Source organism: Cydia splendana, chromosome 24 (assembly GCF_910591565.1).
Source record: "Cydia splendana chromosome 24, ilCydSple1.2, whole genome shotgun sequence".
Classification (NCBI taxonomy): Eukaryota; Metazoa; Arthropoda; class Insecta; order Lepidoptera; family Tortricidae; genus Cydia; species Cydia splendana.
In genome coordinates, this window is record NC_085983.1 from 1,759,119 (window position 1) to 1,777,739 (window position 18,621).

At 38.1% G+C, this 18,621-nt stretch overlaps 2 protein-coding genes across 2 annotated transcripts in view; one reads left to right on the forward strand and one right to left on the reverse strand.

Annotated features, from left to right (window-relative positions):
- The window catches only part of LOC134802437 (uncharacterized), a 258,039-nt gene that overhangs the window by 65,853 nt on the left and 173,565 nt on the right, over nt 1-18,621 (reverse strand). The gene's annotated exons all lie outside the window — the stretch shown is intronic.
- Nucleotides 5,102-18,443, forward strand: LOC134802079 (zinc finger protein 431-like). The gene is made up of 3 exons (XM_063774673.1): nt 5,102-5,420; nt 6,189-6,380; nt 16,059-18,443. Exons 1-3 carry the CDS (start codon nt 5,102-5,104, stop codon nt 17,216-17,218), a joined length of 1,671 nt encoding a protein of 556 aa, XP_063630743.1. The 3' UTR covers nt 17,219-18,443.

Here is an 18,621-nt window from a genome sequence, read left to right on the forward strand (position 1 = left end):
TAGATGTCGACTACGAAATATCCTTACTTACGTATATTACTCTATGATTCCAATTGAACATGATTTAAATTAATTAAATTTCACCGAACTGAATAAATACTACAGGCTACTGGCTCTATCATTAATGTTGTATTAGGCAGAAACTTCTGTAAGATACCAAAGTGATTAGGAATGAAGGAAAAGTGGAAAACTCACTGTCTCTTCATCGCGACCCCGCAATAACCCCGGGAGAAATATGGGAGAAATGTGGTGGAAATATTCGCTGTCAAAGAGTCTCTGTAGCTTAGCTGGTAGAGCGGCAGGCTGGAATCACGGTGTCGCGAGTTCGTCCAAATGTTAAAAAAACACTGTATGTATGTTAATTTGATTTTAGCACTGCCATTTGTATTTTAAAGAAAAAATATTGTTCCTATTTACGTGAATAATACTAATAACTTCTTATAAATGCGAAATAGAGTTATACCAAGAAGTCTGCAGCGATTTTGATGGCATACGCAGTGTAAGTGTTATTTAACACGACGTTTAAAATAACACTTGCACTGCGTGTGCTATCAAAATCGCTGCATACTTTTCTTGGTCTTACTCTAGGCGATTTACGAAATAATTTCTTTACCAAATTTATTTACACAGATACTCAGTGATGCCCTGAAATTAGGAGAAATATTACCTAACGTGTGAAAATAAATAAGTGAATATATGATGATTATTTTGTAATAAATACATTTAGAAAAGTTGTGTAAGTATTTCTTATTTAACCCTGAGTTAAATTTAATCATTTTTAGGGACGTTTGCCAGACTATAGGACGGTTTGCAAACGATGTCAATTTTTCGCCAATCTGATAAAGTTGTCCGATTAAATCAGGACGTGCGGACACAAACGCCAATTTGGCTCGCCGATCGCCGATTATTATCGATAAAATGGGATTCGGACGCAAGAATACCAATTTGTAACGCTAGTATTCGCGGTTAGGAGCATTTTTTTAATTTACAGCGGTCAAATATCACCATAAATTGAAAATTGGTGAAAGTGGTCAAATTGATGTTTGCGTTCGCACCGCTTGATTTGATCGGACAATTTAATCAGATTGGCGAAAAATTGTTCTCGTCGAAAAGCCCCCTCCAGACTATGCGCGTGAATCGCGGCGCGAAGTATAGTGAGTATTATTATTCTGGTGTGGAGTCGATTTCGCTGTCTGCCAAAATCGAAACCATGATGTGATAAGTGTTATTTCTTCCTCGCTCTCACTTATGGGTGCGACCAAAGAATATAATACTGGGTGCGACGCATCAAGGTCGCGGTGCGGTGCGATAGTGTGTTAGTACTATTATTTATTTTATAAGTGTTAAACTTATAAACAAGTGATTATATTTATATTATACGTACTACTCATGGTATAATAATATACTCCGCCTGGTACTCTATTCCGAGATTCGCGTATGACCTAACTGACACGGGCCTACGTCATCATGCTGTTTACAGGTTCACAAACTTTAAAATGTGGGAGAATTTTAACCAACGGTGAAAATTATTTTAACGGCATTAATTTTAAGTTATTCATGTAGAAACATAGTAAAATAAAACAAATCTAATGTATTAAATTAAACTTTATTTATCTATACAAGACAAACGTTTAAAAAACTAATTCACAGTTACACATTAATTACCAAGCTTACGACGTGAAAAGTTTGGAAAACACTGCGACTGCTGACACTGAGCGAGAAGGAAATAACAATTAACACGCGTTCGACAAGGATGACGGTCAGGGCATGAAGTTATCTAGATCCGAATTGTCAAATGTGACAGCGCTATCCTGTGTTGCCAGTAATGTAAACAGAATTACCCGAACGTCTGAAATTTCTTTCGTGAATCGGAAGATATTGCTAACGAATAATTAAAAATTACGTGTTATTGTAAAATTTAAGATAAAATACATTATAAATGAAAATTATAAAATTATAAAGAAATATTTTAACTTATTAACCATAGCTATAATGTACCCATGTAACATGTTATGTTGAAATAAAGTGGCAATGTTATTGTGACGTAGGCCCGTGTCACTCTGGGAATAGAAGACCATGTTTTATTAGACCATGGTACTACTCTTATATTCTCTTTCAGTTTACCATCTAAAAAAGATATAAGACGCACGAGGACCACGTTCTATACCAGCGGTTCTCAATTTTTTTTTGACGGAACCCTTTTGGAAAGCGAAATACTTGATGGAACCCTACAATAAAACAATAGTTTTTAGAAGTGTGTTTTTTGCATAGTCAAATTTTTCGAGGCGACTAAAGCATAGTGTTCTAAATTCTTGCGGAACCCCTGCAGGGGTGTCGCGGAACCCTAGGGTTTCGCGGAACACACTTAGAGAATGGCTATTCTATACAATCGGACCGGACTAAGGTTGCGGTCCAGTTCGCCCGTCTGTTACAGCTCTAGCGAGGGGCAAAATGGTTTCGTGCCATGCCTGAAGCATAGATATAATATACAGAGATACCTTTCAAGCGAGCTGTCACTGGGACCACTTTTGTTTAGTGTACGATTAACAATGTGGCCCACCTTGCTGTAGCCATGTCGATAAAGTCTTATCGATAAACTATCGACATTTCATTTACCTAAAATTAACAAAAACTCTTTTATTCTTTATTGTGGTTAGCAGATCACAATTTTATAGTCACGCCCCAGCAGGGAAACAAGGGAAAGTTCAGATATTTAATTAAAATAGATAAATACCTACTAAAATAGGTGTTCCGCAATAATTGAATTATTTTATTATATTATAATATATTCATTATCCATTAGCATTTCAATTATGTTTATGTTTAACTAAGATATTGAAGCTTCAATTAATCGCTATTTCGTTCCGCTGTGTAGCGTTTATCGATATATAACATGATTAAAATCGACTTTTCACATCCCTAAAAGAACACAAATATACGTTTTTATGCACACATACACAATCTGGGTCTACCTAAAAAGGGGACATCTGGATTTGAAGTCCATCTTGTCAACAGTATGGTTGTCCTTTTTTGACAAACGGCATTTTTAAAAGAGCAAGGAGAGCGAAATGATACTAGTTGCTGCGCCGTCAAAGAGAACAGTCAGCGTTGTGGCCTTGGCCTGAAGATAGACGAAAAAAATAAGTTACTTCCGAACATAGACCTGTATAATAGGGACAAGACATATTGTTCTATACGTACAATTGCTTATACAAATAGCACCCATTTTGACGGCACAAACATAAATATCTATCTATCTCGTTTTTACTCAGCACTGTCACCCACAGCAAAAAAGGATGACAGTATTTCGGTACGTACATAAAGTGGTTCATGAAAATACGTAAATACCTAATGCGGCCGAAAATCCGCCATGTTTAGCGGCCTAAATGTCATTGTCAGTCAGTTCAGCCGGTACTTGTCCTGTCAAAAAGTCGTGGTGAAAATGAAAATTATTAATTATCTTTCAGTATTTTGCTTCTGTGTGAAAATAATTGAAGCCAAATGTGAACAATTACGTCGCGAATATGCCAGTGTGTAGTGTATTAGGGTGCCGCATAAGCAAACACCAAATCAGCCATCTTTAACCTTACACAGGTACGCTATAATTTACATTAAAAATATTGGTTATTGTTAATGTTCCTGGGAATTTTAAGGATGTTTCACATTATAAATAGCAAAGTTCTTATGTGCAGTTATAGATCATGAAGTGATTTGACTTATTTAACTATATTTTTATGCTTAAATAATGTAAACATTTCAGCTAGGGTTGTACTTTATTTATCGACTTTGATATCGATTTATTATGATTGTTTATTTATATTTTCTTATTATATCATGCTACCCCGCTTAAAACCAACTAAATTATCTTAATTAAATAATTAAAACATGTTTTACAGGTTACCAAGAAATGAACATAAAAAGAAAAAGTGGTTGGAGACGGAGAACCTGACCGACTCTCGGGAGCACTCGGGTCCGTGGGGTCGTTACTCCACAAGCTGCCCTGCGGGCTTTTTTTATATTATTATTATAGTTTTTTTTTAATGTAATTCGACATTAAGAGACCATATAGGTACATCAATAAGTAATTGTAATATGTTAGTTTGAACTGGTAGTTGCAGTTAGTTGTATTTTATAAAATTGTTGATGTATTGTTATTATTATTGCTTGTATGTAAATTCAATGTTGACGTGTACAAGTGCCCTTTTGGCCTATTTGCTAAATAAATGTTGAAGAAGTTGAAGTTGAAGAGCGGAAGTCATTCCTTATTTTTGTAATTAAATAAATGTTCTGAAGGTGTTTTGTTTTTTTCACCCGTCGCTTGATAAGTTTGAATTTGTATCGCTCTCACTTATAGGTACGGCGCACCAAGGTCGAGGTGCGGTGCGGTAGTGTGTTACGGACTTTAGGGTTAACAACACAACAAAATTGATTGTAATAGAGGCAAAGTCTAAGAAAAACACGTACACTTATTCTGACATCCAAAACAGATGGCGCTGTACTGCGCCATGTGTTTTGTGGTCACTGAGTTGTCAAACGTCAACTTTTGAAAATCAGAGTTACCGCAAAAATCGCAATATATATGGAGTTGAACAGCGTCATCTCGGTTTACCTGTTAAATTCGAAGCACGAAATTGTCTTAGATTTTACACATCTTACTCAATCAAAGTATCTTTTCACATAACAATATACTCATAAAGAATATTTACTTACATACTATTAAAATATAAATTCCACAAATAATTCATACATATTCATTCATATTTTAAATAAAATGAGCTGAAAACGTTCAAAAGTTATCGATGTATCGATAAAACCTAGTAACAGTAAAAATCTTTTGGGCAGCACTAAAACCGCCATGTTTAGCGGCCGGATGACGTCACACTGGCACGCATTTTTCGCTGACGTTTCACTTCCATAGGTTTCATATTTCAGTGATTAATCATAGCATAGCATTAGCATAGCCATAGCATTCACAGCTTTAAACCGTGCTTGTGTTAATTTCGTATGGAATTGGAACAATACCCTATCTAGTAATTAGTAAAGTTACTAACTGTAAACTGACGCTAAAGAATACTTAAATCAAAACGAGATTTAGTTCACGATGGAACCGTCAGCGTTATTGGGCGCAGTGATTTGGGTGAAGGCCGAGCCCTGTGAGGATGTGTATATAATTGATGAGTCCACGACCGTGAGCGTGTCTGTGAAAGCTGAGCCGTTGCTGGGTGACGTGTGTGTAAAAGACGAGCCCAGGTGCGATAGCGTGTCTATAAAAGCCGAGCCTTGGTGCGCAGATGTGAGTGTGAAAGACGAGTCGCTCGGCGAGAGCGCGGTGACGGGGCTGTACTCCGAACACGCCGTGAAAGATGAGCTCGTGCTCGGCCCCGTGCTAGTGGAGCGGCGCGTGCGCCACGCACCGACAGGTCAGTTGTGGATTGTGACTCTAAAGCTCGTGCCAGACGGCCCAGACGGCAGACAACCACAGTTTCTGCAAGATGACTTTGGTAGAAAAACAGTGGTTTTAAGCCATGTGGTAGACAGACTTTTAAACGCCCTTGGTGGATAGGCGTGCTCTGCCAACCATTAAGTTTTGGGCTTGTTGTAAACCATGTAGACAGCCGCGCTTCTACCAAGGCCATGTTGCAGAAACTGTGGTTGTCTGCCTGCTGGCACTGGCTTAACCATGTGTGGCATGAAGCTGTGCGAACATGAGGGTATTTATTATAGATGTTGATCATAACAGTACATTCACACATACAAGAGCTTATGGTTTATTAAATTTATTTTAAAATGGGTCACTCACATATTATCATATCAAGTGAACATGTATATGATGTATACTGTACATATACTGTAATGTATGACATGGTAAATGTAATGTATACTACATGGTCAATAAATTATCTTATCTATCTTATCATGTTTCGATCCAATATTCGAGGATACTCTTCACGGAGCAGCGACTCACCTTCACTGGTCAAAGGCGCGCCGTGTACTGCGGCTCAAAGCCCGACTCGCATGGCCGCACACGATAGGCCGCGTCACCATTGCGAGGATGGCTCTACCCGTAAACTAATTTTAATATGTTTGAATCTCACAGGAGTTTTATAGCTTAAGTAATCTGTGGAAATTTGCGCAGAATATGATGGTGTTGTGTTTAAACATCTGTAAATGTTTTACAGTGGTTTCAGCTTCCAACCTGGCGTTAAAAGGGAAGTCCTTACTGAGGGACTGCTGTGTGAGGCTGGAGCGCCTCTTTGTGGACACGCTGCTCACCGGCACTCGGAGCACAGACGGGGATAGCCCGAGACAAGTTCATGGAGCTGATGAAGAGCGTGAACACAAGAACACTACAGTTGAGGATATTAAAGAACATTATCAAGGTATAAAATAAAATAAATATTATAGGACAATTTTACACAGATCAACCTAAGTAGTCCCACATTAAGGTCAATGAAGGCCCGTCTCCATATCGCGCGGCAAGCTATCGAACATTGGCTCGCGGCAGCCGCGCGCGCCAACTCGATCATTGGCGCGCGAGCCACGCGCCGCGCGACGAACCATTCACTGTCGGTGTTTCGACGCGCGGCAAAGGAATGTTCGCGCGCAGTTGGGACGGGTGTGTATATATTTCAGTTGGCTCGCGCGGCCGCATACATGGATACTGAAAAGTGTCGTACTTTAATTGAATTATATGGCACTAAAGAGTTTCTATGGAACAGTAAATGTAGTGATTATCGCAACAGATAATTTTTCTATTTGGCTATACATCGTTCCGAATAATTAATTTTTGTGATATAATGTGGTCGATCGTCGGATCGCCTGCCGCGCGCAGCTGCCGCGCTTAAGTTCAAGATGGTGTCGAAATTGGCTCGCGCGCCAAAATGCAGGTGTGCCGCGGTCGAACATTGCTCGCGCGGCAGCCGCGCGATATCGAGACGCGCCTTAAGGCTTGTGTTGTGGGTACTAGACGACGATATATATAATATACCTACACATACATATATATAAATACTTATATACGTAGAAAACATCCATAACTCAGGAACAAATATTTGGGTTAAACACACAAATAAATGCCCTTACCAGGATTCGAACCCGGGACCTCCTGCTTCATAGGCACGGTCACTACCGACTAGGCTAGGAGGCCGTTAAAGAGGCGATGTGTGGTAGGTTTAATTTATTTAGTTTGGTTTATTCTAATGCTGAAATGCTGAAATGCGCACTCTCTAGAAGGTCAATGTCTTTGACGAAATAAGGATTTCGGTCGATGGTGAAGCCGAATATCCGGTATCCGGCCAAACCACTATCCGTTGCATCTCTTATAAGGATTCCATACTTGAAAAGCATATTCAAGCAAGGGCCGACATAAAAAAAAATGAAAAAATTAAATAAAAATAGCCTTTATTTCTACTTATCATCATCATCATCATTTCAGCCTATATACGTCCCACTGCTGGGCACAGGCCTCCTCTCATACGCGAGAGGGCTTGGGCTATAGTCCCCACGCTAGCCCAATGCGGATTGGGGACTTCACATACACCTTTGAATTTCTTCGCAGATGTATGCAGGTTTCCTCACGATGTTTTTCCTTCACCGAAAAGCTATTGGTAAATATCAAATGATATTTCGTACATAAGTTCCGAAAAACTCATTGGTACGAGCCAGGATTTGAACCCGCGACCTCCGGATTGAAAGTCGGACGATAAAAGAGCGGTGGTAGCCGAGTGGATATGACCCACTCGGCTACCACCGCTCTTTTATCGCTTATTTCTACTATTACCTTACAATAACTTGACTTACAATCTAGTATTTAGTTACTTTATCCTTAAACAGTTTTAATTACTTATACATATTATTCAATTAAACTAAACTTTAACACTTGACTTTAACAATTATTTATAATAGTAGTCGCCTCTGTGGCGTAGGCCTCCCCTATGCACCTCCACATATCTCTATCGCGGGCCTTTTGCATCCAGTTGTCGCCAACTGTTTCGTTAAAGATATCTCTCCATCTTTTCCTCGGATGTCCTTTATTTCTACTACCATCATACGGAACAGGCGCGGATCCAGCCCTCAAAAAAGGTTGTGGTCACAGCCAGCCGAAAATCGGCCAAGTGCGACTCTGAGCTCGCTCATGATGCAATTATGACATTTATGACATTATGACCCATGAATGACATTTGAATTTGATTAGGTAGGTACCTAACTATTACTTTTTCCCGCGCATGAGATCTTTGGCTTTGAAGTCAGAGCTGATTTCGTCCAACTAAATAGTTATAAATAAATTCCAAACCCTTTTTAATTCAATAAATTATAATTTTTTTCTTTCATAGTAGCCAGCTAGTAAACCAATACTTAGGTACCAATAGGGACACTAAATTGGGGAAAAAGGTATCTTGACGCTGTCTCAGGAATTGTAAGTGTGAGACGCACCAGGCGAGACTTAATTATTACAACTACTAAACCCATTTTGATGAAATGTTTACTACTTCAGAGGATATCAAATAAAATTAGACGCTAGTATACATTTTATATTAAATAACTTTATTTACAGTTAGATGCAAAACCGAACCGCATTCTACTACTTTGAGATGAATCATAAATTTAGACTCTCAAGTTTTGGCGGGTAGTCTAATTTTTTTTCATAACATAAAACTCTTCTAAGACCTTCATATCCCTTGACATCCATCAAGTTGTTACACGTACAAATCAACTAATAATAGATAATGTTTTTTGCTAAAATGGGAAATAAAGATAATAATAATGCATGACTTGTAGGTATTACTAAACTCCCTTTGAACCGATATAATTCAGACAAGCTGGTTGTTAGTAGGTACTAATTATTTAAAAAAATCTATAGGAATGCAAATAGATACAGTGCTACAACAAAAAAGCAAATCAATAACGTGTCTTATAATAAACATCAACTCTCTTAAACCTTAAATCTAGTAATTATTGCAGAAATAAATATTAGGTGCAAAAATGAATCAGTGCTGCGCTTCGTATACATATTTGCAATGATTTAGTTTTGCACCACTCTCTTTATTCCCAATAATTATCTGCAAAAAATAATTTGAGCCAATCTTTCCTTAATTTAAGAAATTTAGACATTAACTTTCATACAGAGGTTAGGTAATTATCGGAGTTATTAAAAAAGTAAGAATTTGACAGTTTAGCCTTTTGCGTAAATAAAAAATCATAATGATAGACAGAACATTTGTGGACTGATTGTCAGAGCTTTTCATAATCTACAAGTTGTATTTAAAGCAACTAAGTCGTGCTTGACTATTATCAATCTATCTTCATATTACTAAGGTACCTACTACCTATGACCCTCACTCACTTTTGCCTGATTTTGCCCCTTTTCTTTCCAAAGTCACTTTTGGATAGGCTTAATTTTAAAAATAATTATAGAAATATGTTTTTACCGTATTTGTATTAATTAAATGTTACATTTTTAAATAAACGAATGTGCTATACTTCCAATAAAATGTCTACGAACATTTTACGAGACAGGCTGTTACATATAAAAATGAAGTGACTTAGGGATCATCATTGGATGTGCGAGATCAGTAAGCATACTTAAATTACAAATTCAAGCTTACGTTTCTTTTTTGCGAAAACGTTGATTATTTCATCTATATCTAGGTTCGTATCTTTATGTATATTCAGGAGGGCAAGCCCAGATAACCTTTCCTCTGCCATTGAGGCACGCAACCAAGATTTTACTCTGCGAAGAGTAGAAAAAGATCTCTCTGCGGTAGCTACGCTGACCGGGAGAGTTGCCAGTATTTGTAAAAACATTTTGATGTTAGGGTACAAATCTTGGTCGCATGCTTCGATGAGATGAGCTACCTCGTCTGGTATGGACGAATTGTTTTCACATTCTCTTTTCCATTTGGCCATCCAGAGTCGGTACTCATTTATGACAGTGGATTCACTATCATTAATGAATCGACGGTACATCTGGACAATTTTTTTAACTTTTACTGTCTCGATATCGCAGTCTCTGTGGTCCCTGACACTGACATTCGGTTTAGGCAAAAAAACTCCCAAATTAAATAGATCGAGTACCTCCGGAGACAATCTCTGCTCCAAATCATTGATAATTGAATCTAATAGAGGTATGTAAATGGATATTCGAAAGTACTCTTCCACCGATTTCGCCACATAATTGGACCTGTTAGTTTGCCTTGGAACTGTACGTGGGCATTTTAATGTAACATCCAATTGTTTTGCTTGCTCTGTCGCCTCTGCAAATAACTGCTTAAACACAGACTCAGCGTTTAGGCGTTTGGACCGTAATACTTCCATGACATCCTTCACTGCATCGGTAGCTCTTTTGATATCAACTGATACCGTTTGCAGGAATCGGCTTAACGAAACTGTAGTTCCTAAAATGAAAAATAAAAAATATTTTATGACCTACGTTAAATATTTTTTACATTATAATTCTAATTTTGATATGTTTTATTTTCTTACCTAGAATATCGCTTAAGCATATCGACGATATAATAAAATCAGAGCTACGTAGTGTTTGCAAGAGACTGTGAGCGTCACTTGAAGTTTTATTATCTTGCCATGTCGATATTCTCTCCAGTGCGTTACAAATTTTAACCAGATTGTCACCCTGGAATTGTAAATGGCCGTCATGCCTTTCAACCCATCGTGTCTCGCATATACTTTGAATTGCAGTACCATCAAGTTCTTCCGAAAATACTTTATGGCGTTTTGCAGACGCGTTAGCAAACGCCACGATTTTTTTCATGGTCCCCGTGGCGTTTCTACACAAAGCGACGTTTGACGACTTCGCCAAAGAGTTATTTAAAACATGATTGCTGCAAGGACAACGTTTTGCGTGAACGGCTTTTTTACAAAGTTCCTGAACGGCACCTTTTGCTTCGGATGCCATTACAGAACAGCTGTCAGTTCCTATCCCTACACAAAATGATAAATCTATATCAAATTTGTAGCAAATATTTTCCACTATTTTTGATAAAGCGATGCCTGTTAACTGTAATTCTTTTGTGCCGTCTGAGCCTTCTTCTTCGCACTGAAGTGTTTTTAGTATTTCATAGGCATCGCAAAAGCATAAAAAATCCTCCTTAATAAAACCGTCATTAAAATATCTAAATGATACACTCATCTGTTCGGTATGAGATACATCTGTAGTCTCGTCAAAAATAATAGAGAAAAACTTAGCCTTTTTCACATTCTGTAAAATACTTTCCTGAATCTTTTCTTTGCAAATATCTATAAGTTCGTTTTGTACAGTTTTGCTAATATAAGTCGCTGTAGAACTTGTTGATGATAAATGGTGTTCGAGAACTGAGTCGCCAGCATCTATTCTAAATTTCAACAGAGCTCGGAAATTTCCTTCTGAAGAGGAAACGTCACTGTGATCGGTGTTTTTGCTAATAATCTGGCCATCGTCTCTGTGGCCACGTAATGGTATATTTTGACGACCACACAATATTATTGTTTTAATAATTGGTCTTAACCGATCTCGATTTTCTGCCACTTGAGCCATCCTTTGCGTTGAAATCAGGTTGGCAATGTCAATCTCCGGTTTGTGATAGTAGGCTAAAAAGTTCTTTCCACTTTCGACAGCTATCTTATGGTATCGATTACGCTGGTGCTGTAGCAATAACCCTGTTTCACCTAATAGGTTATTGAAAACTTTCAGCGGTTCTTTCACAAGACGTCCAGGATTCGATCTAACGAAATCAGTGGAAGATGGAGTGACAAATAAGGCACAATATTTGCAATAAAGTCCCTGATCTTTATGTGAAAGCACAAGCCAGTGGAATTTTTCAAGATGTGATTTTTGGACATGTTTTCTGTACGTTTTTCCGTGTTTTTGTAGAACTTGGTACGGAAAATCATAGTTTGAAGGAGGCACCCAATGTTTTTCTAGTAGTACAGCTTTAGTTGCATCAGGTAATTCATGCAAGTTTTTTTTTGTAGAAATATAATTTCCGATATCTGAAGCAAATTCAGAGTTTAATGACAAGCCACTAGTTCTAGTTGATGATGATGACGCTGTTGATGAAGTTGTTGGCTGATCAAAAAAAGAAGCCATATCTAAATCGTCATTCACTTCAGCTGGATGAGCTGGAGGACTCGTTATTTCACTACCAATAGTCAATGCCCCAGCCTCAACCTCAACTCTAGGTTTTTTAAAAAAATATGAGTTAATCTTTCGCGTTGAAGCAGTATCATGGCTCCGCTTACGTCCACTTGTACCACCACCCTTTTTCTCCACACTACCTCTACCCTCATCACCCTGTGAAGCAATGCAACCAAAACTAAAATCAACATGCACAAGCACAAGGAAGCTTTTCGAAAATCTTAAGAATTGACGCCCGGTGGGAGAGGTCTTATTTTTAAATGTATTTTAGATTAGGTATCCACAATCTGGGTTAGCTGTAGGACTATGACCTTTCGTTGTGTATAATTAGCACAAGCAATTATGTATTGTATAGGTATGAGACATAGAGAAATAATTCAGCTTAAGAGTGCTTACCTACTCCATACACCAGTTTCCTTACTTAATAAATTGTATGGTAGGTAATATGTATTATTAATAATTTTTAAACTCGCTTGAAACGTAATACTTAGTAAGCTTAAATTTTATTATGTGTGTATTGTATAGTAAGTACCTACTCTTATCTGATTTATTTCCGTATGATATGAGGTATTCCATTACTACTCAATCGACCACTAAATATGTATATTATTTTAGATTGTACTAAATAAAAAATCGATATTCCCCATAAAATACCTATAAACCTATAATTTAATTAGTGCGCTGTTAAGTATTAGATGCATACATAGCTGCGTGAAGCGTGAGCAGCAGTAGGACTTAATTTTATAGACACTTAGTTACTTAGTTATTGATTAGTATTTAGTAGACGCCACAAAAACATCCTCAAGAAAACAAATCAAAAACCCACAACACAATCATATTATAATAAATCGATAACAAATGCAATGAATATTTTATTGCATAATTTGTAACCTTGTTTTATTATAAAAGTAATATACATAGCGTACCATAGGGTTTTGCATTATAGCGATAAAATAGAAATAATTTCATTGAAATTACTTACACGTCGAGAAAACAATCAGAGCAATTTACCCTGGCCGACATAAACAAAAAACTATTATAAAATAAAGTTACAATTAATATATAGCGTAGGGATTGCATGAGAGCGGTAAAATATAAATAATTTCATTAAAATAACTTACCATTATGTCGAAAAACCAATCACACTATCACAGCAATGTTACCCTGACTGAGATTAACAAATAACTTTTTAAAGAACGGCGGCTCGGCCTCGGAAGAATTAGCGTTTTGGCGGGAATGTACATGTGTATGCATACGACTCAATACACTCTTACTTTTAAATAAGTAGATCAACCAATAGTGATCTCTTTTTTTCCAATACAAATATTCATGTGCCAAAAACAGACAGATAATATGTTGTAAAAAATGTGACAAAAAGTATCACCATTTTGTCTATGGCTCTTTGTTGCGTTCCGAATCACGCACGATTCATCGTTCTGTTTTTTTTTTTTTGAAAGCCTTTCGAACTCAACAGACCGTAAAAATGTAACATCACAAGTCAATTAGGGTTGTGGGCATGCCCATCGTGCCCACAACGGTGGATCCGCGCCTGATACGGAAACCATTCTGTCAGCCGTTTGGTTCACCTAGTATCCTCCATCCTACATATGTGGCCTGCCCATTGCCACTTAAGCCGCCGGGCTTTTTTCTTCGCATCCTCTACTTTGGTAACTCTCCTTATTTTGTCATTTCTTACTCTGTCTGATAGTTTTAGTCCGAGCATGCTCCGTTCCATTTTTCGTTGGCAAACATCAATCTTTTCTTCGTCTATCTTTTTCAAAGACCATGTTTGGCAACCGTATGTTAAGCACGGTAGTATTGCCATATTGAATACCTTTTTCTTTATACCAATATTAATAGAGCTGTTTTTCATAATTTCCTTATGTCCCCAATATTTTTTCCAAGATGTAGATATTCGTCTTTGTATTTCTTTTTCTGTGCTATCTTCGAATGACACTGTTTGACCGAGGTAAATATACTCTTTCACATATTAAATTTTTTCATATTCTTTAATAACATCTTCCGGTTTTCTATTTGTTAAAATCTTTGTCTTAGATTTATTCATTGCTAGTCCAACTTTCTTGCTCTCCATTGCTAGCTCAGTGACCATATTTTCCAGAGCTGATGGGCTGTGTGCAAATACAACAATGTCGTCCGCGAAACGTAGGTGACTTAGTAGTTCGCCGTCGACTTTTATAACCTTCGCTTCCCAGTCTAGACATCTAAAGATAGATTCTAACACAGCTGAAAAGATTTTTGGGGACAACGGGTCTCCCTGTCTTACTCCTTTTTGTATAGGGAATTCTTTTCCTTCCCTGTCTAATCTTACTTTGGCGTTACACTTTGTATATATATATATATCTGATATTATGTTAATGTATTTTTGGTTCACTCCTTGTTGCGCTAATGATTCCCATATGGCTTCGAAATGAAGTTAATCGAAGGCTTTCGTGTAATCTATGAAGCACATGTACAAAGGTATCCTGAATTCTTTTGCCTTTTCTATGAATTGGGTGATAACTTGTATATTATCTACGGTCGAAATTTTTTTGCGGAACCCCGCTTGTTCGCGCGGTTGGCATTCGTCCAACTTACTTATTCGTTATCCTGTTAAGTATAATTTTCGAAAACACCTTATATCAGCCTTATATATATTTGTCATATCAAGGGCCGACATATGTTATATAAATTTCTTCAAAAATATAATAATAAATTTCAATAGATATTTATGCATTGAAATGAGCGTTTTATAATAGACAAGAACTAACTTTTTCTTTTTGACTATGATATTAACCACTTCAGGTTATTAGTAACTGTCACACCGAGATCCTTTTGAGACGTCGCCACTGCAATTGGAGAGTGCCCTTTGATGTATTGGACCATAGGACTTCTTTTACCGAGGTGCAGAACTGCTAATTTGTTAACATGCGATTCTTTTAATAAATTATTTAAACCAGGGATGTTGCGAATATTCGCATCCGCATCCGCTAATATCCGTGTTATTTTCAACATCCGCATCTGCATCCACATGAAATCGATGCGGAGCTTATGCAGATGCGGATGTCGAACAAATCGGTACAGAAACCTAGCTCTTAGCGGCGGCGTAAGTGCTAGGTAATTTCGTCATTAACTATAACGAAATCGTCTCGATCAAGAAAAGTCAGCCAAGTTACTGTTTATTAAACATAACGCACCTATATTCTTGCTCAAATAGGTACTGTTTCGTTTTTTTTTTCAATAAAAATTACTAGAAATGTAATGTTCAGTTTTAGCTTTGTATCTTTAGGATTATTTTTTGTAAATACTGTGGCAACACCAAAGTCACGGTTCGAATTTAAATATTGCTCTGTCATAAGCTGTCAGAGTCAGTATGTCATAGAACTACTACCAGTGCACACCGCCTCTCGCTATTCTCGCAATTTTGTTAAAAGCACTACTGCCAATCTCTAGACTATTTAGAATCAGTGCTGTGTAGCCGAAGGACGCCGTGCCCATCTGTGCAGTTGAAAAACCTAGGTTTAAGTTGGCCGACTGAAGGTAACGGTTCTGAGCTTACCTCTAGCTTGCGACAAGGGCAGCCCGGACCAACACCAACAGTCCACAACGGAGACCAACGGTTCAACCCACAACCACCGGATTGCAAAGGTAACTTCGCCTCACACTATTTCGCACTTAAATTTAATTTCATAGGTTAATTCTGACATACAACTTTCTTGCTCAACCGACCCCTAAAGTATTCCCCTATCGCCCACTTTTTGCAGTCCACTCTTTCGCCAGTGAACATGTAATATTTGATGTTTTTTAAGTACCTAATCTCGACATCCGCATCCGCATCCGCGGATGTGAGCCTTTAAATATCCGCATCCGCGGATGGCAAAAAATCTGCATCCGCAACATCCCTGATTTAAACACACAATTATTGTTGCAGGGCAAACTCCACAGAAGAAACCAAGCAGTAGAGCCGAAACTTACCATTGTGCCCACTGTAAATATACAACAACCAGAAAAGCAATATTAATTAGTCATTTAAGAAAACATATCAATGAGAAGCCATACAAATGTGACCTTTGTAACTATGCTAGTGCCTACAAATCTGGAATAGCAAGACATAAAATGATTCACACTGGTGAAAAACCTTATAAATGTGAACAGTGTAATTATGCTACTGTCCGTAAAGGTGATTTGCAACTTCATGTAAGGAAACACACTGGCGTAAAGCCTTACAAATGTGGACAGTGTAGTTATGCTAGCAACCATAAAAATAGTTTGAAATATCATGTAAGGAAACACACTGGTGAAAAGCCTCACAAATGTGACCAGTGTAATTATGCTACTATCTATAAACGTGGTTTGCAACGTCATGTAAGAAAACACACTGGTGAAAAGCCTCACAAATGTGACCAGTGTAATTATACTACTATCTATAAAGATGATTTGCAACTTCATGTAAGAAAACACACTGGTGTAAAGCCTTACAAATGTGACCAGTGTAATTATGCTACTGCCCATAAACGTGGTTTGCAAGTTCATGTAGGACAACACACTGGTGTAAAACCTTATAAATGTGAACAGTGTAATTATGCTACTGCCCATAAACGTGGTTTGCGAGTTCATGTAAGACAACACACTGGTGAAAAACCTCACAAATGTGACCAGTGTAATTATGCTACTGCCCATAAAGGAAATTTGCAACGTCATGTAATACAACACACTGGTGTAAAGCCTTACAAATGTGACCAGTGTAATTATGCTACTGCCCATAAAGGTTATTTGCAACTTCATGTAAGGAAACACACTGGTGCAAAGCCTTACAAATGTGGACAGTGTAGTTATGCTAGCAACCATAAAAATAGTTTGATATATCATGTAAAGAAACACACTGGTGAAAAGCCTTACAAATGTGACCAGTGTAATTATGCTACTGCCCATAAAGGTTATTTGCTACTTCATGTAAGGAAACACACTGGTGTAAAGCCTTACAAATGTGGACAGTGTAGTTTTGCTAGCAACCATAAAAATAGTTTGAATTATCATGTAAAGAAACACACTGGTGAAAAGCCTCACAAATGTGAAAACAAAAACACTTAAGTGGCCCACTGATTAACAGTCCGCCGCACGGTATCGGCCTGTCAGTTGTTCGGAACTGTCAAATTTTTGTTCTAACTGACAGGCCGATACCGACCGGCGGACTGTTAATCACTGAGCCTCTTTAATGAGCACAAATAATAGTTCATCAGATCTTGAACGACCGCTCGAAGGTTAGAATCCTTAATCGTATGTTCCATGGTTGTTTGATATTGTCATTACATCAGTCAACCTCCGTACTTTGTTTTTTGTATCGAGACTGACTGAAATAGCAAGACACGTTCGTACGTTTCCGTGAAAATACGATGGAAAATAATTCTGCCCAAATAATAATACCGAAATTTGCCTCTGTAATTTGAACCTATATAGTTCGTTTTTTGTAGCAGTAGTCCCTACTGGATGCCCATAGAAAAAGGGGCAAGCTATGATGGCACCTGCCAACCCCATTGCGATAACTGCATTATTGCATCATCATCATCATCTCAGCCATAAGACGTCCACTGCCGAACATAGGCCTCCCCCTTGGACCTCCATTCGTACCGGTTGGAAGCGACCCGCATCCAGCGTCTTCCGGCGGCCTTAACAAGGTCGTCTGTCCATCTTGTGGGTGCATTATTGCATATGTTGTTAGAACGGCAGAATTATTTTCCGTCGTATTTTCACGGAAACGTACGAAGCAGCGGTCGGCAACCTTTTAGCAGCCAAGGGCCACATAGCAGTTAACGAAGTGGACGCGGGCCGCACTCTGTTAATATTTATGACTTTATCAGACATTGTCATTTGTCAATATTACATACAACATAGCCAGGGAGGCTCGCGGGCCGCAAATGCCCTACTGCATTAAAAAAACAAAAATTGTCAATTCTAGGAAATGAGAGGGCAGACTATGCTGGCGCCATATTCTGCTAAATACTTCGACCGGCCAACCGCAAGCGCTGGTGGCCTAGCGGTAAGAGCGTGCGGCTTTCAATCTGAAGGTCGCGGGTTAAAACCACGGCTCGTACCAATGAGTTTTCCGGAACGTATGTACGAAATATCATTTGATATTTGCCAGTCGCTTTTCGGTGAAGGAAAACATCGTGAGGAAACCGGACTAATCCCCATAAGGCCTAGTTTATCCTCTGGGTTGGAAGGTCAGATGGCAGTCGCTTTCGTAAAAACTAGTGCCTACGCTAATTCTCGGGATTAGTTGTCAAGGGCCGAGGCAAAATGCCGGGACAACGCGAGGAAGATGCTACTTCGACCGGCCAACCCCTGCAATAGGCCTGATGACAGTGATAAAGATTCATGGAAATAATGGTTTCAAAGAAACATATATGTTAATACGATGTTAAAAAATGGCCCAATCTCAGAATAAACATTAGGATTATTAATATATTCAATAAAATAAAAGTGCAAAATTCTCC